Consider the following 27,977-nt stretch of genomic DNA (forward strand, 5'->3'; position numbering starts at 1 on the left):
ACAAGCAGACACACACTTGCCCTTGATTATGGACCTGGGTGGAATGGCTTCCTCATCAGGCTGTCTTGATTCACCCCAGCATGTGGGGAGACACATGCTGCTGTGGATGAATCTAATTGATTGGATGGCACCCAATTCCCAGGTCCAAGTCTCCTCAGGCAGCCAGAGAGTGAATCCGTCCAAGTGAAGGATGAGCTTAGGCGTTGGTCGCTCCCCTAATAGATTGGCATGGGCTTCCTCCCATATGCTTCTGGTATCACCCTCAGACATCTCTGGGTGTAAGCTGGCCAGAGCACAGGGCACAACGTGACACTGCCTGGATCTTCACCGATTAGAAATACGAGAGCGAATAGAAGGGATGACACATCCCACACCCAACTCCACCTTTTGTTTTCATTGTTTTTATTATTCCCTTTAACTTTAAATCACACTTCCTCTGTCAGCACCTCCTGCATTTGATAAACAGAATATTGAAGGTGGGATAAAAGCGTTGGGGTTCACAGAGTTTGGTATTTTACAACCAAATTCTCGCTGCAACAGGTCAAGCCCCCCTCTCCTGGAGAACACGAGTGCCATTTCAAAGCTTATTGGATGAAAGTCTCATTTGCCCTTGGCTGCCAAAGATGACGTTGCTATGGAAACAGCTTCTACTGTTATCAATCATCGACCGTCTGGCAGGTAAACCACCTTTTCATATGAGTAATGATTCTTTCACGTTTGGACATTTACACTTGCGGGATGGTGGCTGAAGAGCAGAAAATTATGTCAGTGCCAGAGATGATAGGATGGCCCGGGTTTAAAGGAAAACTCCTCAGTATTGACTTCCATTCACAACACACACACACACACACACACACACACACACACTACTCTCAGTCTTCTTCACTTCCCTCTGATTATAACCTGACTGAGAAACATTTGCTTTTGTTTCCGTATCTTCTAAACTCTTTTTGTTCTGAGCACTTGGAAAATTAAAGCATCACAAAAACACAGACTATTACTTCTGTTAATTTAAAATATGCATTTGTTATGAAGTTTCATCATAATGAAAGACTGCTCCCCTGAATACACAACACATTAAAAAAATGTTTGCATACAATGTGCAGCAGTTGAACAGTGAATAATTAACAAATCATACTTTTTGTCTCCTCTGTCAGGTAACATTTTAATTATTTTTTAAATTACTGCAAAAACAAATTCATACTTTATATTCAGAGAAATGGCATCCTGGTTTATCTGTTGATATTAAGTTTATTCTTTTGGATGAACTTGTACTTTACAACAGCCTCACTTAAGATGAAATATATTTACTGTAATAACTTCCCGTGTTCAGTAATGACTTGTGGGGCCCAAATATCCTGGTTTTCTCTCCAGGGGAACATATCTGGAGCCAAAGTGGCACCTTTCCTATGTCTTTATATTATACTCAGGATGTTACTGTTTCTATCACAGACTGTGTGGACAGTGGATCATATCATGGTCCAAGATGGAGGATGGAGCCAGCTGACTTGTTCATTCCTGTTGACGCCATTGAAGAAGAAGCGACTCTGACTTGTGATGCCAAGGGGACACCACCTCCACAGTACAGGTAAGAGCACTGACAATGAAGGCATTTTAAGATAACAATGTGACTTCATGTTTTAGGTAAAAATGATTCATTTAAATGAAACAAGTAGAGATCTCATTTACAAAACCAAAATCTCAAAAATCGGTGTAAAAACTAGATAATAGAAACACCACCTGCAACACCATCTCAGGGCTGTTGAATGAACTTAGAGCCACATAATCAGCAACTCAATGGCACCCTCTCCCTATTTTTCGGCTTGCTTTCATCACTGAGAGCATTTGTGGAGCTGTTAATGTCACACGAGTACCCAGTTTAATGTACTGTGATCAGTGCTGGAAATGTAACTTTTGGATTCACTGAGACATAAAATATGTATCAAAACCAATTTAAAAGAATCTGTTTTTTGTTTTGTTTTGTTCTTTTGCTTTTTTTTTGGACATTTTTAGGTGGAAATCTTGTATAACCAAAATATATATTGAGAAATATGAATGTATTCTTTACATTGCTGTCAGCCATACATCTTCCCACTCATGCAAAGCCTATTAGACATTTACAGCACTGCAAAAAATAAAAAATAAAACGATTCCAAGATTATGTTTTTCACATAGAATCGCTTTCTCTCTTGTTCATTTCCTCCAAATTAGACTGAAGTCTGCATGCACATGGTTGAAGCAGTGGTGCCATTATGGCTTCACTAATTCATATCGACTAACACGCTGCCAATCTGCCTCTTGTCTTGTCAGATAGTATCTTAGTGACACACGTGTAGCATCTTAATGATCGTCTCCTCTTTATAAAATGCCATGAGACCAATGCAGGTTGCTAGACACCAGTTGGCACCAACAAGCATTGATTACAAGTGTCTTTGGCGCTCAACAGTGGAATTACTGCAGCAGAGACACCACAGATGAAGCTGAATGATAGAGGTGGGGAGCACTTACACTCATTATTTCAGGCTTTTCACATTCCCCGCCTAAGACCAGGTATTTCCATGTACTGATTAAAGGTGAGATGAGCATGTTTAACGTGGTGTCTTGTCAAACTGGCTGTGCTAGGCTCCGCATGCCCTCAGCACCTCTCTGGCTCCTCTCTTGAAGTGTAAATGGGCTCACACTGCTTCCACCCCCTTCCTCTTTTTTCCCCATTCCTCTGCCAGTCCTGTCACTCACAGAGATATGAGACTTTCATAGTACACACACTGTAGCAGCATAATAACTCATGGGAGAAAACCGCATCTCATATGGAAAAGCATCTTCTTCACAGCAGGCCAGAAAAGCAATGCAGTCAGGTTTTTTTTTTAAAGCTAAGGTGACTTTTCTAACCTTCACTTGAACTGAGATGTGAAGCCTGTGGCTCTGGATGGCAGGATCATCTGGAATACTAGAATTTCTCGTTCAGACAACATGTGTTCCCAAAATGAGTCTGATGCAAAGTAATTGAATTTCGTAGTTGCTATTCAATCATCTATCTAACGTTCAGGGAACCGCTGAACAGCAGAGGTACTTCAGAGCAGGTCAGAAAGAGGTGAACATGGTGGATAAAAAGGTGAATGTATGCGAGCGTACGCAGACACCATAACATGTATCACTAGCAGATCCAGCCTTTTAGATATTTATCATAAACGCAGTCTTTCAAACTTTATTACCTTAAGAAGTAGTGTGATTTATCTGAACACATGCAGTCACATAGCACTCACTAACATTCAATGATTTGGATATGTTCTTTAAGAAATTATTTTGAAGGTTAGACTTGAAAGCCTTTAGAAGGTTGGCCATTATTGGCTCTACGTCTTTCATTTCCACTTAAGGAAAGCAGAATAGAGGAAGAATGTGGCTGAAGGAAAGAAAATGTTATTTTTTATGCTTTGAGAAAAAATGATGAAACATTCTTGAAAAGTGCTCTGTCCTTGAACCCATCAGTGCTCCATTTGTGAATAGCATTTAAAAAGAGATGGAGTGTTGTGGTGACAGAGAATGAAAGTCTTTTCTCGCTGAATAATGGGACTTGTTTTAATCAATGAATTAACCTCATGTTTTCAAGAGTTCTTTTAGGTGCTTCATTTATTTGATAGCAGAATCTACTCTAGACCTGCTGTGCGAAGTATTATTTCTTCTTTTAAATTCCCACGCCTGCTAAGTGTGGGAAGGATGTAATGGAAGGTGAAAAGAAGTGTAAAAGGCATCCTTTGTTACATCAGCCCAATGTTACCTCTTGCCAAGTGCTAATGTTTTGTCCTAATGAGAAGTCAAAGGTGGAATAATGTCACATTATGAAAATATAATGTGACAGAGAAGAGGTGATTATGGTTAGACTGATGATAATATCCGGGATGGCTCCTAAAACCTTTATCTTCTGCTTCCCTTAAATAGCAGAGGACAGCTTTGTGTATGATACTCTAAGATTAAACTTTAATGATCCCTGTGGGGAAAATGGGATAGCTGCTGCAGCAAATAGTGATAGAGTAAAATAAAGAAAAGTATAATAAAAACAGAAAAATACAATATCAAGAAGTCATTTGCATTTTAAGGGTTATAGAAATACCAATAAGAACGTGCGAGTTAAACAAATGACGTGAACACTGCAGCATTATGGATTACAGGATTATTAGAATATAGGGATGATAAACATGCAAAAGCATGAAGAGTGGAAGTATAAAATTACCAATAGCCTTTATGAATATGTCAGTTGACAAGAATTTAGAGCATACTCACATTTATCACTTATTACTCAGCCAAATTACCGGGTATGATTCAAAGGTCCCATAACATTCTCTGGTTTATTTTATGTGCTGATATCGATAAAAAGATAAATTTGTGGTTTTAAGAATCTAAAAATAGCTCCCCTCTCGGGCTTCTCTCTGGCTCAGGGAGGTTTTCTGACTGACTGAATAGATTATTGCAGATTTCAGGTTAACAGAGAAACCAACCTCAGTAAGGATAGATGGTGGGTCCAGGTGGGTGGAGGTTGGGTTGTGGTGAGAATGTAGACTTTAAATAGAGATGAACTCCTCAAAAGTGGTTTAGAAACTCAGAGTGGACCACTCCACTACCAGAATCTTACCAGAACCTGACTCTGCTCAACTAATGGCTGCTTCAAGAACATACAAAAAGGAGGGGGTGTGAAGGGGTTAATAGAGGGACCTGACGGCATATTGTCTTGAAATTTCCGACCAAGTCGCGGACTTTACTTTCACTTTCGTCAACTTACCAGCTGTAGCTTTAATTATGCAGGTCTTTGAGCTTGGATAAAATTGGCATGATGTAGGAAAGAGATCACAACGTTTTTTGTACCAGGGTGTAAACATATTTTAACATGGCCACTCAAGTGGCACAAAGAAGTGCAGTTCTTGATACTACGGTGTTGGCTTCATTTTTCTAACCTAAGAGGCTGCCACTTGGTTCTGATATCGTAAATTTACAGAAGTCCTAACAAAATGTTTTAATGCACAGTTTCCACATACCGACCGTGTGAAGTTCTCTGTGGAATGAGCACTGAAATAATTCCACAGCAATATAGAAACCAAACCTTCTTTATAATCAAAAGAAGACATTGAAATCTCTTTATTGAATATAGGTCCTTTCAGAAAAACTGTAAAGTTACAGCTTCATGCTTCATCCTGCACAGCTGTGAGATTCCCCAACACCAGCACAGATACATGTTTTTTTTTTCACTTTCTTCCAGTGAGTTACTACACTGAGTTGTGTTCTCCACTCACCTCCTGTCAGACCACCTTGGTCGGTGGAGAACGGGATGGTGCGTTTTGCCAGGGACTGATGGTGTCTTTGCCCTCACAGATGGTCATTGAATGGGACTCACATAAATCTGGGCCTGGATCGCCGGCGGCGTCTGTCTGGGGGCAACCTCATTATAAGCAGTCTGGACCGCCAGCAGGATGTTGGGCTGTACCAGTGTATGGCCTACAACACTGTAGGAGCTATCCTCAGCAGGAGAGCAAGTCTGCAGTTTGCCTGTAAGTTACAGTCAGAGTTTGTCACTTTTTTTTTTTTTTTTTTCCAAAGTGTAAGTGCACTTAGCAAATAATGCAGACGCACAACAAACCAACTGGGCGATATTTGCAATATTTATCATGGTGCTGCAACACTGGTGTGAAGCTACATTAAATGTTAAAGTAACATGGGAGCACTTGGAGTGTGATGACTGTTCACTGCATATGTTCATACATGCAACCTGAGAATGACTGCTTCGCTTTCTGTTGCTTAGCGCCATCAAAAGTCAATGGTGTTTCAGTGGGTGTACTCTGGGGTAAAGTACTCAGCCAAATTGTGTAAGCGGTGTTTGAAGAATAACTTAATAAGGGGTGAAGCCTGAGCAAACATTTACTTTGACTGGAGCGTAATATGCCGACGCTGCAATGAAACAGAAAATAAGAGTAATGCAAATGAATAAAAGCTACAGCGCATTTCTTTATATAAAAAGTACATTGCTGAAAAAAAGGTAGGTCAGACTGATCACACATCTTTGGTGTTGAAACCAATGAATATCTCATATGAATAAAGAACTGAATGCTTTCTATTTATGTCCTATTCATTAAGGGCTCTTTTCATGCAGATGCAACAAAACATCTTTTCACACCTTTTAAGATATGCACTGCTGAGGATGTGCCAGGCCCAAAACTACTGACAAATTGTACTGAAAAAGAATAAAACAAAGAAAACTCAACAACAATGAGTCTCTGCTGAAATAATGTCCTGGTTACACGGAGCAATCTACAGACCTGGCTGATAAGAGTTTTGGACCATTTTCATCTTCAAATGAAAATAGTCCCCAGTGGACAATGAGTGCAGCGACTTCTGTAAATTACAGCAAGGAACAGGGAGATAACCTGCGAGACTAGATAGCATTGTAGGTAAGTGGATAATACCCTGTTGCAATTAACATGCACCGGAAAGGACACGTTTCCTCCTAAGTGTGTCAGTGTGGGCAAGCAATGTTTATTTAGTTTTCACTTTGTTGGATCATAACAATAAATGACCTCTTTTTTTAAACACACATCTTAAGGACCCATCATTTTGTGTTTTTTTTCTAAATAATGTTGAACATTACACATAATAAAGACAGCTGCTCTCTCTGTGCCACACTGTTTTATTTGCAAGTCGCAGATCAAACAGACAGTTTGCCCATATGACACATGGATGTCAGACACACGAGTTTCACCAAAGTGCGACCATATGTGTGCACTGTCATCTTATAGATAAACGCTATTCTAAGTACTTTTCTAGTGTTTTTACTCTTTGTGTGTGAGGGTACAGGTTTGGGTTTGCAGCTAAACACACCGTGCCATGCTCGTGTGCTTCCTCAGCTTTCACAGACACATCTGTTCTTATCAGCCTACTTCCAATGTCATGGAACGCCGTCTTGTGGTCCAATACTCTACAAAAGCCCTTGAAACAAGCTCTCGTTTCTCTCACCCAGTCTCACCCTGTCTCTCTCTCTCTCTCTCCCAGAGACTGCAGATGTGCAATTCTCATGACAGTATCCTTATAGGCTCGTGTCAGTGTCTCGCTGAAAGCTTTTACTCAGCTCCACTTCACTCTGATATGTGAGATCCTGCGGTGATCACTCTTTTCATTTCTTGCAGACTTAGATCATTTCAAAGTCCACACCAGAAGCGCTGTGTCAGTCCGAGAAGGACAAGGAGTGGTGTTACTTTGTGGAACGCCTACTTCCTCGGGAGGTAAACTCTCTGGCCTTCATCTTAACCTTCAATGCTGCTTTTATTTTTATGTTCTAGTGAGGTGTTTTCACAGGATTATAGTATAATCTCTTTATAATCACATTTCATTCCCTTAATTGCATATGATCTTTCATCAGTGATGTGCTTCTATTCGTCCTTCTCTGTCTTCCAGACCTTACTTATGCATGGGTCTTCAACGAGTACCCATACTTTGTTCAACAAGACAATCGGCGTTTCGTCTCCCAGCAGACAGGAAATCTCTACATTGCCAAGGTGGAGCCCTCTGATGTGGGTAACTACACCTGTGTGGTGATGAACAGCATCACGAAGGGCAAAGTTCACAGCTCACCTACGTCTTTGATCCTCAGGACAGATGGTAAGACGCCGCGTCTGGCTGTGATGTGACAAGTGCGCCTTTCAGCTGTGATTTAAAGACCTCCTTTAAAGGCGGCTTTAATCATCAGGCTAGCATGAGTACTCTTTGTCCTGTCGTGCTTGTGTAGTTGAGTCATCGAGTGCTAATGCCTGTAAGTAAATAGTTGCCCCTCAATGTAGGCCAGCAAACAAAGCACCCAAATCTCTTCTTTGCTGACTTTGCTTTCTCATAATTCGCATTCCCTTTAAAAGCTTTCCCTGTGCTTTTACATGAATTCTCAGACCGGTTCTCAGCAGCCCGTTGTTCTATTCTCTGTTATCCTTTCATAGAAAGAGTGAATAAAGATTGCCTGTGGAATGAATTAAACATAAGCCATACGTCACTGGACCATTACATTGAGTGTTCCGGTGGCTCAACCAGTTAGTTTCCACTCAGTGTACTGTACATGTAGCTGCATAAATTTAGATCCCATCGCATCACTTTCTAATCCTGTCTTCTCTGAATACTGATATAAACAATGAAACAGTAGAGGTTGGAAACTGCCCGCTTAAGCTTTGAAATAATAGATAAACAGCCAGACTACATGAAAAAAAATGCATATACTCTGTCTATTCCACCAAGAAGAGATTTAAATGACTCCTTGCTGGTATTTCACTACATTCTGGTGACTGCACACTCAAGTGATGTACTACTTTGAGTTTACCCATGAGAGAATGTTTGCTCATGTGTCTTTTATTTCTCCTCTGTTAGTTTTACAGTGCTACTGTTTGGTCCATAATGCAAGCCATATTGCTTGTAAGTCATGCATAATGGAAGACTGAGCAAGTACTTGTGCTTTACTCTACATAGGAGTGATGGGTGAATACGAGCCGAAAATAGAAGTTAATTTCCCAGACAATGTACCCGCCGCAAAAGGATCAACAGTTACGCTGGAGTGTTTCGCCCTTGGGAAGTAAGCTGGATTCCTTGAAGCATGTTTTTAATCTTCTGCTGTCTTTCATTCCAGACAAGGAACCCCCAGATTTCTATATAGTAAAGTTGCTAGGGCAATTATATTTCTTAGAGTGTGGCACCGAGCGATGATTGGTCTGAAAGCCATGTGAGATGGCTCTTTTTGTTGCTGGATTGGGTTAACTCCGAACCATTCATCTGCAAAAAATACAGTGAATTGGCTTCAAGACACTTTATTGGAGGATTATTACAGACACCTGCAACCTGCACTGCAGTGTTAGAAGTTCAAAAGCAACTTGGATCACAATCTCGGCTTTTTAAGGTTTACTCGCTCTTGTCTCCTTTCAGCCCCGTCCCAGAGATCACGTGGAAGCGGGCGAACGGCGTCCCCTTCCCCAGCAAAGTCAAAATGAAGTACTCGAAAGCCGTGCTGGAGATCCCCAGCTTCCAGCAGGACGACACAGGAGGATACGAGTGTCTGGCTGAGAACAAGATGGGGAAGAACACAGTCACGGGTCGACTGGCCTTCTATGGTACTTTTATTTTTTCCTCCAAGACGACGGATTACAAATTGTGAAATGATTCCAAATTGTGTATTAGACATTATATTTGCATTAGACAAAACTTCCATCCTTCCTCCTCTGGATTTCATGCTCCTGCTGTGACATCAAGAATTAGTGAAATTGATGCAAGGTTAAGAATTGTAATTAGGTAATTTGATAATTCATATCATTTTAACAGCTATGTGTTACAGTATATACACAGCCGGAAAATGTCATTACCTTCTCCTCGCATAATGAGCTGTGTGGGTTTTAATTTTCCTGCAGTTATCACATTTTCGGCTCTTGGCTTGTTTCAGCTGCTGCGTTTTCCCATGAATCTATGTGAGAGGGAAAATGACACTTGTGAAATTGGAACTGATGGTATGTAAAGTTCGAAGTGCGAACTGAGCAGCGCTTATTATGAGCACAGCTCTTCACCCGTGAACATTCCTGAAAAGCTGTCAATAGGCAAGAGGTGAAGATGCAAAGAGATGTGTTGCCGGATTGACAGGAGTGATGTTTGTTAATACACGGGAGAGTAAAGGTGACAGCTCGCAGTCAGCGGTGACGTCGGGTGCGCCTCACCTCGCCACGAGAGCTTCCTGCTGTGCGTTTCATGCTAATCTTGAGTTACCAGAGGCTGCTGACACATTTAACACTGAGTGATACCCTACATTCACTCTTCTCTCTCTGTCTTCTTTAAAGACAAAAACCATCCTTCCAACGCATCATGATTTTCACTGATTCTTGCTGTCAAAAATTTAATGAGATAATTACGCTCCCTTGGAATCTGCCCTCCTGGTTCTTGTCAGATATTTCACCAGAGGATATTTCTGTGTCCTCAGCCAAGCCTCAGTGGATCCAGACCATGAAGGACACAGCCCTGGCCATAGAGGAGAGACTGTACTGGGAGTGTCGAGCCAATGGCAAGCCCAAGCCCTCCTACACGTGGCTGAAAAACGGCCAGCAGCTCCTCTCAGACGTAAATTGCTGCCTGTCTTCTGCCACCTACCAATGTTTCATTTTAAAGACTTAATCTTCAGCTTTGGTTCATCCCTTCATTTTAGAGTGCCTGCCGTCAAACACATTGCTGTTATTTTTCCAAGTGCATTTCAGAATGAGATGAGGAGAGAGTGTAAACATCTTGCTGAGGTGTGCCAGTGATGAGACATGGATGTAACTGTGTCTTATTCCTGCTCCACCTTGGCAGATTACACAGTTTTAGAGAGTGGATCAGTGTAGTCCCCAGGAGATTGCTCCATTTCATCTGAATGAAGTCAGTGGTTGCTTTTCATTATTCATGGTGCATGTTTAAGCTCCTCCAGATTTAGGGACAATGGGTTTAATCTACTGGGGAGTACACTGTATATCACAGCGCACCTTACTCAGGACCACCACAAACACATGTAGTCAGGTGTGTTTTCACATCCGTAGCTTTAAACCTGGCTCACTGGAACATGCTGTGGGGATTTATTTTCCCAGCAGCATTTTAATAATGCTCAAGAGAGAGGCATACTGCTTTTAAATTAGAATGCAAATATAACCTGAATGAATTTATTATTGTTATAAAAGGCATTTTTAAATGTCAGTCCTTAATTTGATTTTAAGAATATGTTCACTGTTGCAAGGTTCAGAATGTGATTAACAATTTTGCCATTCAAAAGACAGTATTATAAAGTCATTTTCAGATATACAATACAGGCTATGATGAGAAATAGCTGTGTAAATAATACACCTAAATACAATTTTAAAGTAATGACATATTAGAATTAATGTGAGAATTGAATTATCTTTTTTTTATATATATATATATATAGTAGGCTATATATTTGTATCTAACGTGGATGGATATATGGGGTTATATAAAGTTTTTTTTTTCACAACCCTTAGCTGAGCCACATAAAAAGAAAACTACAAAGACTAGTTTACATGATGGGGAGGACAAGGTGGGCTGCATCTGGAAAACAAAAACGCATTTTGTGCTCTGTTTCATTCTCTGCAACATAATCCTGATTTGATCTACGCTTATTGACGATGCCTCTAACCCAATCCAATACTTATTGAGCTTTGCCAAAGCACGCTGAGTAAAGCAAAAGCTACCTTTAAGCAATAATTGCTTTCTTTCATCCTATTCTTCACAGGACAGGGTCCATGTGGAGGATGGAGTCCTGTCGGTGTCAGCGCTGACACTATCTGATGCCGGCATGTACCAATGTGTGGCGGAGAATAAACACGGCGTCATATATTTTGCTGCTGAACTAATGGTTTTAGGTAGGATGGCATTTATCTCTCCCTTAAGTCCTCAAATCATTGTTGCCAAAGACTCTTAAAGGTCATCTTACTGTCATTCTTAAAGGTTGTCTGGATTAACGGATAATGGGGTCAGCAAGAATGGTTTTGTGGGGTCAAACACATTTAAAAAAAATATTTTTCCCTTCATGATATCGTGATTTAACTTGGTGTGATGGTGAGGATGGGCTGATAGATCGAGATAGAATTCCCAGCTGAACAATAAACAATGTCTTTTACAGTAAAACCAATTAAAAGTTATATAGTTTCCATCCTACACATAAATCTTTTTTATACATAGAGAATGAAGTGAAAATCCTCACAGCAGTGACTTGATTTTATATCTATTTAGTTCCCCGTTCAGATGTTTTAAAATGTCTGTCTCCATTACTTTACGATTTGATTGTCCCTGATCAAACTGAGGCATGCCCTGTGAGATTCTCTGCAGTCTTGTATTAAAGTGAGTTTACTGTTTCCTATCAGCCTCTCCTCCAGACTTCACAGGGAACGTCCTCAGAGCTTTGCTCAAAGCCAAAGCAGGAACCACAGTGACTCTGGAGTGTAAACCCCAGGCCTATCCCATCGCCAGCATTTTATGGAAGAAAGGAAACCTGCCTGTCCACACCAATGACAGGTAATGACTGAACTCAAAACTAGCAGAAAGTATCCTGGGAGTTACAAAAAGACTGATCGCTGCTCAAAATACTGATGTTAATGTGCGCACGTAAACAAACCATTTTTTTTTTTTTAATTCTTTCTTTGTAGTTCGTATCAGAGCAGGTGTGTTATTCATCCTAACTGTGCTCTTTTCAGGCCTCATTTGGTCTAATTGATGAATATTCACCGCACATACATGTTGCTTAACTGCTCGATTACCATGATCAAATCTTGAGTCAGAGTCTCACTAATGATAAAATGCTTCTTTGTTTTCCGACGTTGGATTGTAAACTGCTGTCATTGTTTGTACACTCCTATAGGATCACACTTTCCCCAGATGGAACGCTGAGGCTTGCCAACGTGAGCAAGTCCGACGCAGGCAGCTACACGTGCTTCGCTAGGAATAGATTTGGCATGTCGAGTACAACAGGAAGGCTCCTTGTTACTGGTAAGCTGCACTATTAAATAGCAGAATGTTTGTTTGTCCCACTTAGTAAGCTGAATTTATTGCTCAGTATGGAATAACAGCAGAGAGAGCTGCTATGCCGTGAGGACTGAAGTCAATAGCTGGTGGGTAGAAAACATAAATAAACTCTAAGTTTCTCTCCGATAAGTGTGTCAGACGTAGAGTCTTTGCATAATTAAGTAACTACTTTTTTTTCACTTTCTTGAGGGTATGTATGGGTTACCAAGGCTCATGTAATGTGGAAAAAAAACAACAATAAAAACTCACGTCTTTCAGTTTATTTTTATATTGAGTTGTTTCGTCCAGCTGCATTTTGCAGCAGCCACAATAATGCACTTGGAAAGTGTTTGAGAAAATACTCGATCATTGTTTTCCTCAAAGCAGTTGAAACAACCAATTTACTGCAACAAATGAAAGTCTTCTGAGTGGAAGCAATGAAAGCATTAGTGAGGAGGTGTTACAGATGCTGTTATTGTATTGAGCTGTGTGTTTTCTAGTGGAGTGATGGCTGAGTGTTCTCCAGGATTCTTCTGCTGTAGGTTTTATTAATGCGTTTAGTGCCATTGTTTCCTACTATATCTGCTAAAGCCAGTAATTTTATTTAATTACTTGAGTATTTTTCAAGGTCGTGGCGCATTCAGAGACACAAAGCCCTGACCCAGGCATTGATTATCACTTGCTAAGGACCTGAGATGACACTTCTCACATGTTTTTTTTTTTTTTTACTCCTTGACAGTCTATAAAACGTAAGAAGTGTGAGCACAAATCCTCTTCCTTAGCGCTGTACCTTCTTTATTTGATTCCAGCGGATTCATTATCTTGCGTTTTGAAGCACAGCAGACTTGGTCAAATGATTGCTATAGTAGGCTTTGAAGCAGTGCCCCTCATTTTTTTTCTGGATGCACAGAGGAGCCCATTACATGAAGTTTTATCTGATCCACAGTGTATTGTAATTGCTATCAGGATTTCATAAGATTATTCTAGCTGTGTCAGCCTGGAGTATTAGGCCATATTAGCGGTGGCAGGCTTCATGTTATCACATTATTCCACTAAGACTTTCTTGAGACCTTTTCCTTTATATAGATAACACAGCTTTGACTTGGTGTATTACAGAACATGTTCTTGTGTTTCAGCAAGTGTCGCATCACTTCTGTGCTGCTATTTCAGAAAATCGGAAAATGACTGCTGCCGATTTCTTAGTCTGGCACCCGCCCTGTCAGAAATGACTCCATCTCACTGTGTGTGTGTGTGTGTTTTTTTATTTTATTCTTTTCTGGGGCAGATCCAACTAGAATCATCCAGGGGCCGGTGGACATGGAGATCATTGTGGGCGAGAGCATCGTGTTGCCATGTCAGGTCACCAGTGACCCTGTCCTTGACGTTTCTTTCTCCTGGGCCTTCAACGGACAGCTCATCGCTAAGGGAGACGGTCACTTTGAGCTAGTGGGCGGGGTGAGTGACCCGCCGTCATTCTTCTTCAGAACGTGCAAATGGGCAGTTGGCACCTCTTCCCATCTTGTTTCATTTCATCCCCGCCAATAGTTCAAAAGGACAGCTTGTGGTTTGACATCATGGCATTTTGTGGAAAGATCTACAGTGGATAGTGTTGCCAGAGTTTGTGTGATACCATCCTTTTTCATGATACAAAAACATCTCCTTAGAGGCATAATAAGCTGTGGGAATCTGTGGAAGGAGGTGCTATTGGGTCATTCAGTCCATCTAATCCTCCGATGTGCTTTTCTGAATGGAAACATGGCGGCTGCTGTGTCAAAATATACCTCCTACATGAAAATCATGATGTAGGTAATGTGTTATTTGCTCTGCCATTGTGACAGGTTGTCATCCGTCTGAGTACACTTCTCTTGCTCAAGCTCAGCCTTCTGAAGTAATCTTTTTTCTAATAGTTGGGCTGGTCTTGAATTCTCTTTAAATCCTGCTTTGACACAGCCTGCTGCACTGCTCCTCGTAACAGAAAGGGGATACACATCATTAGAGGTGTCTTTTTAAAGGAATGAAAGCATGGCAGAGCCCCAAATGACAAAACACTTTCAGAACACCCTCACACCCTTTGAGATTAACCATTCTTCCTGTGTGTGTTTGACTGACAATGTTCTTATCTGAAAAGAAACTCCTTCCCCAGAAATGCTAGAATGTCCCCAGTCCAAAGAGATTATCAACTTAACTTTGCTGCTTCAAGGAATTTAATTTCCATAATTAAACCATGTTGGCTCTACTGCCACGTTTCCCTGCCAATGCCAGGAGAACAATTTCACCACTAATTTTCCATTTGCTGCTTATGGGTGTCCTCTCAGATGAGAATCTTTTTAAACTTCTCCTATCAAGCAAAAACTACGTTCTCAACTCGGTAGTAAAAGCATGTGTGTGTGTAGTTCCCTGCGACGGACGTTGAAGGTCATGGTGATGACCTCTGTGAAATGAAAGTGAAATCACCTATGCCTTTTTAAACACAGACTCCATTTGCTGGATACAGTATAGGTGAATTCTGGCCTTGCTCCCTTTCATCTCCACTCATTTTGAACAGCTGTATGTGACAAAGACGTTCACCCACAGTCATACGTATTTTTTTCACAGTTTGCTTTTATGGCTTTGACTCCAACAGAGGCGTTTGCAGGGCGGGTCAAGAGATGTGTTTTGAGTATCTTTAAAAAAAAAAAAAAAAAAAAAAAAAAAAAACAGGGCTGATTTTCCTTCTGCAAAGTCCTGGCTAACGAATAGTTCTGGCACCGCTATTTACTGCACCTTATGTATGCTTCACTACATTCTTTAATAAGCTGTCACAAGGTCTGTTATCTTCCATGCTACATAAAGCTTTCTTTTCTCCTTGGTAGAGAACAGCAGGAGATCTGATGATCAGGAACATTCAGCTTTACCATGCCGGCAAATATATCTGTGTGGTGGACACGGATGTGGAGAGCCTGTCAGCTGTGGCTGTATTGATTGTGAAAGGTAAGAAAACCCCCTTTCTGCTCTGCAGTCACTAATTAAAACAGGGTTTACAGCCAGGATTGTTGTCAAGGCTTGCCTTATTAAAATAGGAGAAATTAAAAAATACAGTATTAACTATAAAGTGGGTGATACATTTCACCACAAAACAAGACACAGTGAAATCAATTTTGTCTGCAGCCTGGAAGTGTTACCTAACAAAGCTGTGTTAGAGGCGTACTCAGAGACATCATATTGATATGCTTTGCTGACAATGAAAGGAATGCGGACTTTCAGGCACATATAATGTTCACTTAGGCTTTTCAGCTCAAATGGCTTTTGTTTCAGCCGGTGATTGCACAGCAACCAAAATGCCCATATCCTCATGAAAATCATTCTGGATATCATCCGAATCCGCAGTTTTTATGTCTCGTTTTTATTTCTAGTAGAAGTCGCTTGATTACATCCAGTAGAGGAGGCTTGCCCGTCTTTTATATTGCTTTGAAAGAGTGAAGAACTTGATAAGACTGTGGGAAATTATAAGAATATCAGCTGCTAGGGTTTTTTTTCTCTCTCTTGATGTCCAATTTTCATTGTTGCCGCAATGAACTTGACAGTTGGATGTTTAGATGCCTGTCAGTGCTCATCCATGCGGTGTATATACAGTATAGCTCCGAAGAGACACGGTTGTTAAGAGCTACATCGGGCAGAACAAAAGAGAACAACTTTTGCTTTATATTTGAAGGTTTGGAAGGTTCACATTGTGTGCAGAGTGATGTTTCTGGCTTTGATCAATGCGCCAAATAACCCAGCAAATTGACACTACGCAAATATGTTAAATGTCAGACAAGGTGAGGGATGATTTCAGTGTCAAGATCTGAAAAGGTTGGATCCATATCTTTGTCTTGTAAGGATCCCCACCAGTTATTCAGCTTGGCATGTTGAAGATCTCCTAGGCAAATGGCATTAATAATAAGTGCTCCTTTCCAAATGGCTGAGGACTAAGTGGAAGTAAGACTGTTTCTCGAGATACAGCAATATCAAGGCCCTGGAAATGGATTGCCCTAGTATTGACTGTAGAGAAACTTGTCTGCGACTCAGATTGTGCATTATTTACACTGCCTGCTCACGGCAGCTGTCGTGGATGTCTCATTACTTGGATCGAATGGCTTCAAATGTTGGCCGGCAAAGCATGAAGCCGAACAGAAACCCAGTCATGGAGGGGAAAGAATGGCTTTGCTTGATCACTGCTGCAGACCTCTAAACACCAGACAGTGGCCACATGTCGATTAGTTTATTATTTTCCAATCTAGCAGCCGGGCAGTCATTATCCTGTTTCTACCTTCACTGCTCTTTTACCTGTGACCCATGAAGAACCAAGGTTAACTGTCTTAAACAATGTACAGCACCATACTGATCACCCAATATACCATCTCTTTTCTCACTTACCTCCAGTCGGTGTGTAACCTCACAGTTTCATTCCCCATGGAAGTGCTCTATTCCTTTACTCAAGAAGAACTCACAATAAAACAGTCAATGCAAATAAAGTATGTATGCGCTCAATAAGGTAATGAAATGATTCAAGGATAACAAATAGAATAGCAGTAAATTAGATTACATCACATGATTTTCCTTTTTATAGTTTACAATATAAGCAACTTTTATTAGATATGTCTCCATGTTTCTACTATTTGTACTGCACTGAGGCTTACTGACATCTTTTACTTTAAAGCCACTTTGGATAATAGCACCTGCTAGATGAATAAATGTAAAAGTAATGTAAAAACATCAAGACCTAACTTGTGACACAACTGTCAGATAAATACAGTGGAGTAAAAGTGTGTTTCTTTTAATAAGTAATATAGAGTTAACATAGTAGTGTACAACTGAAATACTATACGTAAAGCACAAATTGTACTCTGCGCCACCGACAGTGTCATGTTTTTTCAGAAAGAGTGTCCCTGTCCCCTGGCTGGATAACTGACAGAACATGGTGTTTTCATCTGAACTACTCCCTGCCAGCTGTCCCGTCCTGTGTGGATTATCCAAAGAAATGGTGACAGTGTATCTGGAAAGAGATGTTACTGTTGAATTATTTTAAAATGTCATTTTTCAAAGCTGGTAGCACCACAAACAAAATTTCCCATCCACCCACATTTCTTTTGAGGTGGTGGAATCACAGAGATTGATAGCTTAAAACCTGGACAAATAAAACAAAGGTGTTCTGTGTGGCTGTATGCTGCGGGAAAACATTTAAACAAAATCCAACTTTCTTCAGTGGCGGCATCCACGTGTGCTCGGAAATGCAATTTTAATGCAAAGGCAACAGTGTGAATAATTCAAGACTCATTTAACTGTGAAAGTGATGACGTCGGCGTGATGCTTTCAGCTGGAGCTGGTGTGATCACAGCAAATTTAAGATCGCACTCGCAGCAATAGCAATTATTGGTGTTATTGGCAATACACACATTATTGCAATCATGTAATATTAACCACTGATAGTAGTTGAGTAATTCTGCAGGGTGCTATTTCCGATCCAGTTAAGCTCCACTCTCCTGCGGCACTGAAGGTCAATGATAATCGCTCCTGACACAAAGACTCTTGAGTGATCAATCTGCGTTCTTGTTTTTTTACAACAGCAGTGGAAAATGTTTTGGATGCCACTCCGTGATGTCTCACAAACACTCTGCCGGGTGCTGGTGGTTATGGAGAAGGTCATGTTATACAGATAACATCATGGTCATTAGCATTCAAACCACTAGATGAGCACTCATGCTTGTTTGACAGTTGCATTATAATCATCATCATCATCATCATCATCAACCTGGGAGACAGTAGGTAGGGAAATAAACCTCACGCTGCTAACACAACACTCTACAACTACATGTTTTATCGTTATTACTGCATCATTTTTATAACACACTATGATATAGACTCACTTCTGGCACATTTGTGACTGCACATTTGACCAATTTGGGTAATATTGAGTTCAGATCAAAACAATATGACTGTGTCTGTAAGTATACAGACATAATGCAACCCAGATATTAATTTTCTCAGTGCCAGGTTCACAATAAAAGACCAGACAGTCTGTCCATATTAATAGCAGATTATTTGAGCACCCTCAAGACACTCACAGCACCCTCTTGCCTCAGCCAATGAAATATAATTAAGAGGATAAGGAATTGATCCTTGATTGTGTGCTCCATTAATATGTATTAATGAGGCCAGTGTATTAAAGGGTTTTTTTTTTCTTATCAAGAGCCACTAATGAGTTTTCCAAAGATCAATATCTCCAAAGCCAGGGCTTTAAGGGCAAATGTATGTGGGCAACACATTCAAGGCTCCTGTAAACAAAAACTCTAGCTCAGCAGCTGCTTGTTCAGCGTAGATGCGCCTAATATCTATACATGCACTTAACACAGGTACATACTGAATTAACCATAAATACAACATCATTTTTTATATGTTTCCAGAGCATTGATTGTTTGTTGTTTATTAATCATTTGAACATTTTCCTTCAGATTAGAAACCTCTTCAGAGCCAGGGAGGAGTGTCAGCAGAGCTGGGGGCGTTATTATTCTGCAGCCTGTCTCACAGCTCTCTAGTGGTCTATTATTTCTGATGAGCTGACACGTTCATTAGAACAGGAAACAGTAGATGAGACTAAAGTAAAACATCACACAGCTTAATTGGTGGGCTAATGAAAATAAATGATAAAACGCAGCTTTTCTTCAGGGCTATGAGGTCCTTTTTCATCTTTTACCTTTTAATTCGACACCCTGCATCTACTGTGTGTGTGCTGTTTCATCGATCACGCACCAGGAGGACCATGAAAAGGAAGGATTACAAGTTGAGCGAACGTCGGAGGATAAATCTTGAATTTACTTTTTATTCCGTGTGAAGGGCGTTATTTCACCTCAAACTCAAAGCTTTTTAGAGATGTGTCTCTTTTTCACTCTTGTTGATGTCAAAATATAAAGGCTTTGAACGAAGCACAGCGGTCTGAAGTGGCAATACAGTTTAGCTGGATGTGTTTTTTATGCCGCTATATGGGGCTGTTTGGTTTTAGGCATTTTTGTTCCAGTACTGTATGTACACACACATTAATGTCAGCTGTCTGTAGTGTGCCTCCGCATGTACCTCACACTGTCTGTTCCTGTGATTGAACCAGGTCCGCCCAGCCCGCCAGACTCCGTGACGGTGGAGGAGGTGACAGACAGCACAGCCCAGCTGACCTGGAGCCCCGGCAGAGACAACGGCAGCCCCATCACCAATTACCTCATCCAGACCAGAACTCCCTTCACTGTGGGCTGGCAGAGGGTTAACACGGGTAGGCAGCGCCGGGAAATTAAATTTAATCTTATAGCACTTGTGAGTAACCTGATGCGACAGATGGTTTGTTACATAGAACCATCTGGGAAGACTTCATTGGAAACTGTTTGGAAAAGGGCAAACACTTGGCAGGTGATTGGATCATCCATCTGTCTATCATATGATGAAGGAGGAGAGTCCAGACGAGGAAGTACAGCTAGGGGTGACCACGAATAGTAGACGATTCGTTGATTCGATTTGGAGGAATCTCGCTGTCGAATCGTCGCAAAATGTGGTTATGAAAAAAAGTCTGTACCATTCTGACTATAGGGGGGTGCTCACTGCTGCTGAACATTTGATTTCACAGTGGACGCTCAACCTTTCAGTGGTCGCACCCAGCTCTCCCTCTGTCCTCACTTCATGTCATTTCCCTTCAATGGAGAGAAAATTGAACTCAGGCAGAACGTTTTATTTACACAATTAAAGTTACTCATTCTCTGTCTATTGGTCGTGCAGCACCTGTATGCACGTACCCACGACACAAAAAACAGCGCTGTCCATGGTGCTGTGACACTCGATCTGTACAAGCACTGATGTGTAACTCGTGTCATCACACAGCGATGGGACTTACAAGTGTTCATTTTCCATACACACTCATTAAACCACAGCACAGACTCATAGACTCATTGGTACTCTGTCGCCAAAAGAGAGACGGGGAGCAAGCTTAAACTGGTTTATTTGGGTGTTTTAGCTCTTTTCTCCGGAGCGGAAAAAGACGCAAATGAGATTATGAATCATTGAGGGGAAGAAACAACATGATTCAGCAATTCGTAGACTAAAGGCAAAATCTGAAGAATCAGATGTGACTATGGAAATTCTTAGTCGGGGATACCCCTCAGTACCACTAGCTGCAGTCTAAGGAGCTTTGATAGCCTGACAGTAGATGATTCTTAATGTATTTGTAAGGGACAATTTGTGCATAAAAGGCTTTGAATACCAACAGTCACTTCCCTATCAGGTCCTTCATTACAGGATGCTGATTGGTCCCAACCACTGTGGTTTGGCCGCAAGCGAATAGCTCAAAGCCTGGATTCCTTCTTGTGAGAAATCCAGCTGCTTGGAAAGGTTAACAAGTGATGTTATTCAGATAATTCATGAATAATAATTCTCTTCCCCTTAAGCAGGGAGGTCAGAGTGTAGGGACAGCAACAGATGAAAGTCTGTGGAGATTGAGGGGATTTAGGGTCTTACCCAAGAGAACTAGGGGTCGATGTTCCTGCTTCTACATGATCTCATTCAAACCACTTAAACAACCTTTAAACCGGGCTCAGTCATAACCAAAACCCTTTCCATCTGCTCAAGTCAAGTGGGATGACATCTTGTTCCTACGGAGGTTGAATCCATGTGTTGCAAATTTCTTCAGGCAACTGCATCTGTCTAATGAATGTCAAGTCGTGAAGTGTATTTTTATTTTATCAAATTAGCTTATTTGACACGGTGCTGCTTTTGATTAAAGAAAAACAAAACTGTTCATCAGCCTTAGAGGCAAACGTATTTATCTGCTGTCTCTCCTTAAATGTTGAAAGGCCTCAGAAAGAAGTAGAACAAATGACACATCATAAAAAATGTATATACTGCACACAATTATGCAGAACGTAACCAATAAAGAAATACTGTTATAACATACTCTAATGCACAGTCGGTAGCTTAAATCCATATTTCACAGAAAAGAAAAACACGAGGAAAAGCCTAATTAAAGCCGGCTTAACCAATAAATGTTAAAAATGATTATATAACTGTGTGTGATGAGAAGAAAGTCAGTTGCAATGATGAACCCGCAGATAATGATCACCCAATTCAGTTCAGTTCATGCAGCTCTCGTAAAGTCTGCAGTTGTGTCTCGTCTTTGAACTCATTGTTTTGGTTTTGCAACCACAGTTAAACCGTTAAAGTTCAGTCTCACCATCTCATCATTAGCAACACACACACACACACACACACACACACACACACACACACACACACACACAAGCAGCTGTTTTCAAAAGGTGCATAGCTTACACTCAGTGGTTGCTGTTAACCCTTTTAGCTTTGCACACCTTAGCTTAGCTTGCCTTACCTTGCTTTACCTAGCCAATGCTTACCTTATCTTACTCATCTATGCTAACCTTACCTTACTCTACCTAACCTAACCTTACATTACCTTGCCTGCTCTTTGCTTGCCTCACTTTAGCTTACATTACCTTACCCTGTCCTTACCCTAGCCGACCTTACCCCTCAGGGAGTAGCCACATTGCAGTGCCCTGCACTGAAGTAGTATCTCCACATTTACTTGTCAGTTTAAGAGTTTATTTTAAGATTTGATGCACAACACAAGCTGAGGAAAGCAGGTTCTTTTAGGACTCATAACCGTGAGCATAGAGATATCAGTTTTTAGATTCAAAACCCTCCAAGTTTACAAGTCACAATGACCCTTGTGTAATAATTTGTGTAATTGTGTAATTTGGTTCTCTTTCTGCAGATTCTTTTTGGCTTATTCCATTTAAATTTTTTTTTTTTTAATCTTGTAGTACCTGAGATGATCGATGGGAACACACTGACGGCCACTGTTGTCGACCTCAATGCCTGGGTGGAGTATGAGTTTCGAATTTTGGCCAAGAACAGTGTTGGGGTCGGGGAACCCAGCCCGGTGTCTGTCAAGACCAGGACAGAGGATGCAGGTACAGAAAATGCTATTCACTGTCATCAAAGTCATTCATCATGATAAGATATAATAATAAAGACTCGATCTATCATCTGCAAAATTACAGATCTAAGATTATTCCACTGGTTTTCTTTGTATGATTTTATGAAGCTTGTTTGTGTTATGGAGGTGTGAACAACATCTGTATTGTGTAGTTCCTGATGTGGCTCCAGGTGACGTGGGTGGAGGAGGCGGGAGCAGATCTGAACTGGTCATCACATGGGAGGTAAGTGATCAGTCTTATGTTCCAGCCTGTTATTGAAAGTAGCCGCACTTAGCCAACTGTGAGTGAGAGAGGTGCTTAATATTTCTCACTAAATCAAAGCTCCTGCTCTGTTTGGCCTGTGGGTGTCATAAATTTTGGGTCAAATGAAGTCTGGCGCTGCCGTTGTTGTAATTTCTTAGTTAAAGAGTCTGCATGTAAGGCAGCAGCGGTGTATACACAAGCAGAACATTGAAGCTGACAGTTATTGTCACTTGTAAGGCTTAGATTTGTGGTGAATTACTGTTGTCCATGCAAATCTTTAGTGCTCAAATCTAGCAATGAAATGAGCCAGTGAGATAGCTGAAAAATAATGTAGATATTGAAGAAGTCATTAGGTGGCCAGAGAGCTATCTCATTATTTGAGTTTTCTCATTTCATTAAATGCAGAAATAACTTTTCACTTTAAAAGCTGCACGGACGCTCTGTAATGAGCTTAGATTTTTTAAAAACATCTTTTTATTGCTCATTTCATTTCGTCAGGTGGGTCACAAAAGCAATTTGTGGTTCACGCACTTCCTTTGGCGCCGTGAGAATGGGTGGTGATTGTGTCAGCCCAGTGGTGGGTTGAACGTGAGTGGTTTGTATATGTTTTAATATCACTATAGTTTTGTGTTTCACTCTCAGCCTGTCCCCGAAGAACTACAGAATGGTGAGAGCTTTGGTTACATCATTGCTTTCCGTGCCTTCGGAGAAGTTAGCTGGACCCACGTGGCCACCTCTGCTCCCGGTGCGTCACGCTACGTGTACCGCAACGACAGCATTGCACCCTTCTCTCCGTTCCATGTCAAGGTTGGCACTTACAACAGCAAAGGACAGGGTCCATTCAGCCCTGTGGTCACCATCTACTCTGCAGAGATCGGTAAGGCAATGAACATAAGTTGGATTTGTGCACAGCTTCAAAGTGTTCCTTTCGCTTTAAAGGACAAAGATCATGAAAGCGATTTCAGTGCTTCCACTGGGCTGAAAGCATGTGGTAAATACAGACTCGTGCTGAAAAATAAAAGATAAATAAATCTTTAAAATAGGGTAGAAAACTGTTAGTGTGATGGGGGGAGGATGCAGCACTTTTATACTGTATAAGGATATGCTGATTACCTCCAAATATCACCACACTTTTGAATGGCTTTCCCTAAGTGAAACCCAGTTGGCATTTAGATCTATGGTGCCTCTCAACATGCTGAGAGGAGGTCAGCCTGTAGTGTAGCGTTGGTCTATTTACCAGCACCACCTGTGTGTGATGATTCACCCAAGCAGAGATCAACAAGAATGCCGCACAGTTATAAATATAAAATTTGAAGAGATTTGTTCTGCTTGTCTCTGTGCTGTTGGTGGAAGGCGGCAGAGCTCAGTCTCCTGTTGTCTGTTTTCAGAGCCAAGTGGGATGCCAGCAGGAGTTTGGGCCAGAAGTGTCTCAGCCTCTGAGATTGAGGTGAATTGGCAGGCTCTCTCCTTCACCCCTGAAAGGGTTCTGGGCTATGAGGTACATTTTACTCTTTTAAATGGAAATAGAAATCACACACAACACAGTTCACTTGCTTGTCATCACCTCTTGTTGTACCACGAAGCCATCACTTCCAAACATTGTGTTGCTATGGAAATGGACATTTCAGACGGGCGAATGTGGTAGCCAAAATTATACAGTTCTTTGTGGCGACGTCAGAAAACGTGTCAGAGTGTTTCTCAAGAGAACAAAAGAAAATTGCCGTTCACATGCTGTCACTTCATGGGATATCATGGTACCGAGTTTCATGATAGCCTATTCTGCAGTACCTGTGCTTGAATGCCTCACCGCAAACTGTCTTCGATAGCCTTGCAACACCATGGAGAACCCATCTATAGTTCTGTCATTCTCAAAATATGAAACAGGAATTAAACTATTACATTTTAAACGCAGATGCTGATTGCATCCTCTCCTGCCTTCAAAAACTGGGACAGCCTGATTGCTTTGTCTGCATGCCTCCCACTGAATAATCAGGGTGATCAAAGGGCTTTAATGTAAGACGTTGTTATTCTTTTGCTCAGTAAAGTCAAAGTTCTTTCAATATTTCTGTCTGGGAAAGTAAGCCTTTGTGCCATTTCATATCTGAACTACCTCAGTAATGTCAACATCAGCAAACACTGAATGATGCCATCAAAACAGTAGATGCTGGAACAACTATTTGAATGCATATTTTAATTAGTCGGATTTTTCATCAAAGGAAAATAAATATGACATGCCATGTTGCACGTCTTAGATTGATGTATTATAGTGCTGAGGCGATTACACAATAAGTCCATTAGTTGAGCGACATAAAAATCTTGGTTGTTAATTTTGATAATTGATAAATTGCTTCAGTCATCAAGCAAAAAGACTGAACTGCTCCCAAGCTCCTCTCATTTGAGCATTTACTGCTTTTGTGTTTTATATCACTGTAACTTTAAAGCATGTAGGTTCCTGAGTGTTGATTGGACATGGATTCCACTGGGAAATTATGAAAATGTTGTTATTATTGTGATAAATAATTGAATAAATAAAAGATTCAAGGAAGATTTTACCTTGACTCCTGCACAGTTGTGCCTCTCTTGCAGTTGTATGTGAATATTAGTGAAATATTCACAGGAGTTGTAAAAGTACATTCAGTCTTTGTAATGTCAGATTCAATATCCTGCTGGAAAGTTGAAAGAAAACTATGATATCTCCTCAGATGATCCACCCAGAGGCGATGATTTGACAACACCACATTTCTCTCAAAGCATCAAAAACACCTACAAAAACTGCATGTGATAGAAAATGCATGTTACCAGCGTGCACACTTTGCTCCAAACCAAAGTCTCTGTGACACAGTCTCTCTCTCACTCTCTCTCAAATAGGTGGTTTACTGGGAAGATGACACTAAACCGGAAACCATGGGGAAGGTGAGGGTACCTTGGAACCAAACCTCTGTCACGATGAGCGGCCTGGCGGGGAACACGCAGTATTTCCTAACAGTGAGCGCCTTCAACACAGCAGGCACCAGCCCCTTCCTCCCTGCAATCAATGTTACCACAAGAAAGCCACGTAAGTTGCAGAGGTGTTGCTCATGGGTCTGATTTTATATCCACATTGATTATAATTCAAAGGTGGTAAATATGAATCAAGTCTTTTCTTTTGCCAGTGAAAGTAAAGATGTGTTGAAGTTAGTTTGCATCCTCATATCACAGAGGTCAGATGGATGGTAGAGACAGCATTTATTTCTAATCCCAAGAAAGGATAAGAAAGAAGGGATAAGAAAGGATTGGAAGTTGTGCTATCCCATAAGAGAATATGGTAATTCTAGTATAATAATGTGACAGTAATAAGTTTCTGTGCTGATTTTCTTTTTCTGTGATTGTTTTTATGTCACACAGCTCCAGCCCAACCTCCACTCAACATTGAATGGACCCTAATTGGCTCTCAACTGTCTCTTTACTGGGAACCTGTGGTGGCAATGGAATCAGAGTCTGAAGTTACAGGATACCAAGTGAGTAGTTCTCTCTCGGTGTGCTTCAGAGTAGCATGGCTATCCCTGTAATGCTTGAGTGAAAGCATGGACCGTATTCGTGTGGTGGCTCACTCCAAGCTGTCAGGCTCTAGAGATACATATTTACAGTGTTTCAACCATCTTGTTTCCCCCCTACTCCCTTTCTCAGCTGTCATACAGGAGACAGAGACACAAGGAGGTAAACACACTCACTACAGCCAATTCCACAGCAGAGCTGACCCTACCCGAGGACGATGACGACTACATCATCCACATACGGACGCTGAGCGAAGGAGGGCTGGGCCCGGCCTCGGATCCCATACGAATCCACCAATTAAGTAAGCTCCTTGTTGAGTTTTTATCAAGTTACAACTAGAAAGTTAAGTTGTATTTCCAGTTTGGCTGCCTCATCTGAGAGTGAAAAAAAGTTGCAATGACTGCATGTTTCAATCCCCGCTCAGATGGAATACAATAGAAGTTATTTCAAGGTTTCCTGTCTCCAGCTGTGGCAGTAAAATATGTGGGTGCCACCATGTTCCTGAGACAGAGAAGAATGGCAACATTTAACATAAAGATTCAGAGACCTCAAACTTTCATAGCATCTGTTATTTTTATTATTTGGCCAGTCTTGTGAATGAAGTCACTTAACACTTTTTAAACCTGACAGGGACATTTTGTCCTCTGTTGACTCCCCATTACTCTTGTCCTCAGCCCCCCTCCCTCCTGTTGGTCTCTTCCAGCCTTATATTTTGCTGAAATATGCAGCACAATCCATCTCTGTCGCAGAGGTTGACTTCCTCTTTTACTAGACGCTATTACTGTCCTGTGGGACACCAGCCGGGGTGGGGCAAGGGGGTATTCTTCTGCTCTAAATGCTAATTTGCATTGTTGATATTCTGTGTTGAATCCCTAAAAACAGCAGTTGAGAGCGATAGAATTCCAACACTGGCTTCTTTTAAATTTCATTTGCGAAATAGGCTCCTTTTTTTTCCTTGAGATTCTTTGGATATTGCAAACAAGAATATGTGGGCAAAACACATTAGCAGGCAAAAGTGTGTGCTCTGTTTACAGACACTAGTTGCTTGGAAACATCAGAAGTGGTTTAGGAGGTATCCCTTGTATCAGAAATATATATATTTTATGCAGAAATTGGTTTAATATGGATATTATGTAATTAAAGGAAAGCAGTCAGTGATCTCTGAAGCGCTAATTGACTCGCTTAAATCATACATGAGAAACTAATGATCAGAGCAAACTGCACCAGGCTGCTGGTCCCTTTACATCCAGTGCAGCTTCATACATTTTTTACCTAAAATCACTGAGACAAGCCGGGGCTCAAATTAGTTTTTAAGCACCCCTGTGAAACATAAGTGTGCATGTTTTATGTTTTGGAAAGCTAAGTATCTAATATTCAGCAAATGTGTTTCCAGTTGTGTCCACAGGTAACAGGGATCTGAAACTTGAAGATAAGAGTATTTCAGATTGATGTACCAAAGTGTTTGTGCTGCTGCCTCCAACAGGCTTTAACATCAGTTCATCATGTTTTTCCTTGTGTGTGTGTGTGTGTGTTTGTGTGTGTATGTGTGTTGCAGGTATGAGTGCCCGTGGCTCGAGAGCCTGGAGTGTGGACATCTCCCCCGTCTCCCTGCTGCTTGTCATTGCAATATCAACATTCAGGTCGACATCGTGA

The 27,977-nt window shown here is 41.1% G+C and overlaps 1 protein-coding gene across 1 annotated transcript; it reads left to right on the forward strand.

The window, feature by feature from the left end:
• Positions 1-623: 623 nt before the first annotated feature.
• On the forward strand, positions 624-27,977 carry cntn3a.2 (contactin 3a, tandem duplicate 2; the record flags this gene model as incomplete). The annotated part of the gene is made up of 22 exons (XM_083975238.1): positions 624-678; positions 1,453-1,588; positions 5,362-5,537; positions 7,167-7,262; positions 7,435-7,638; positions 8,488-8,590; positions 8,938-9,122; positions 9,977-10,113; positions 11,273-11,402; positions 11,904-12,054; positions 12,398-12,525; positions 13,826-13,995; positions 15,393-15,510; positions 19,661-19,819; positions 22,371-22,520; positions 22,699-22,769; positions 23,433-23,667; positions 24,179-24,288; positions 25,659-25,845; positions 26,175-26,287; positions 26,457-26,625; positions 27,880-27,977. The coding sequence occupies 22 exons, from the start codon at positions 624-626 to the stop codon at positions 27,975-27,977; spliced, it is 3,081 nt and encodes a 1,026-aa protein (XP_083831364.1).

This window comes from Trachurus trachurus (genome assembly GCF_905171665.1).
Source record: "Trachurus trachurus genome assembly, chromosome: 7".
Lineage (NCBI taxonomy): Eukaryota > Metazoa > Chordata > Actinopteri > Carangiformes > Carangidae > Trachurus > Trachurus trachurus.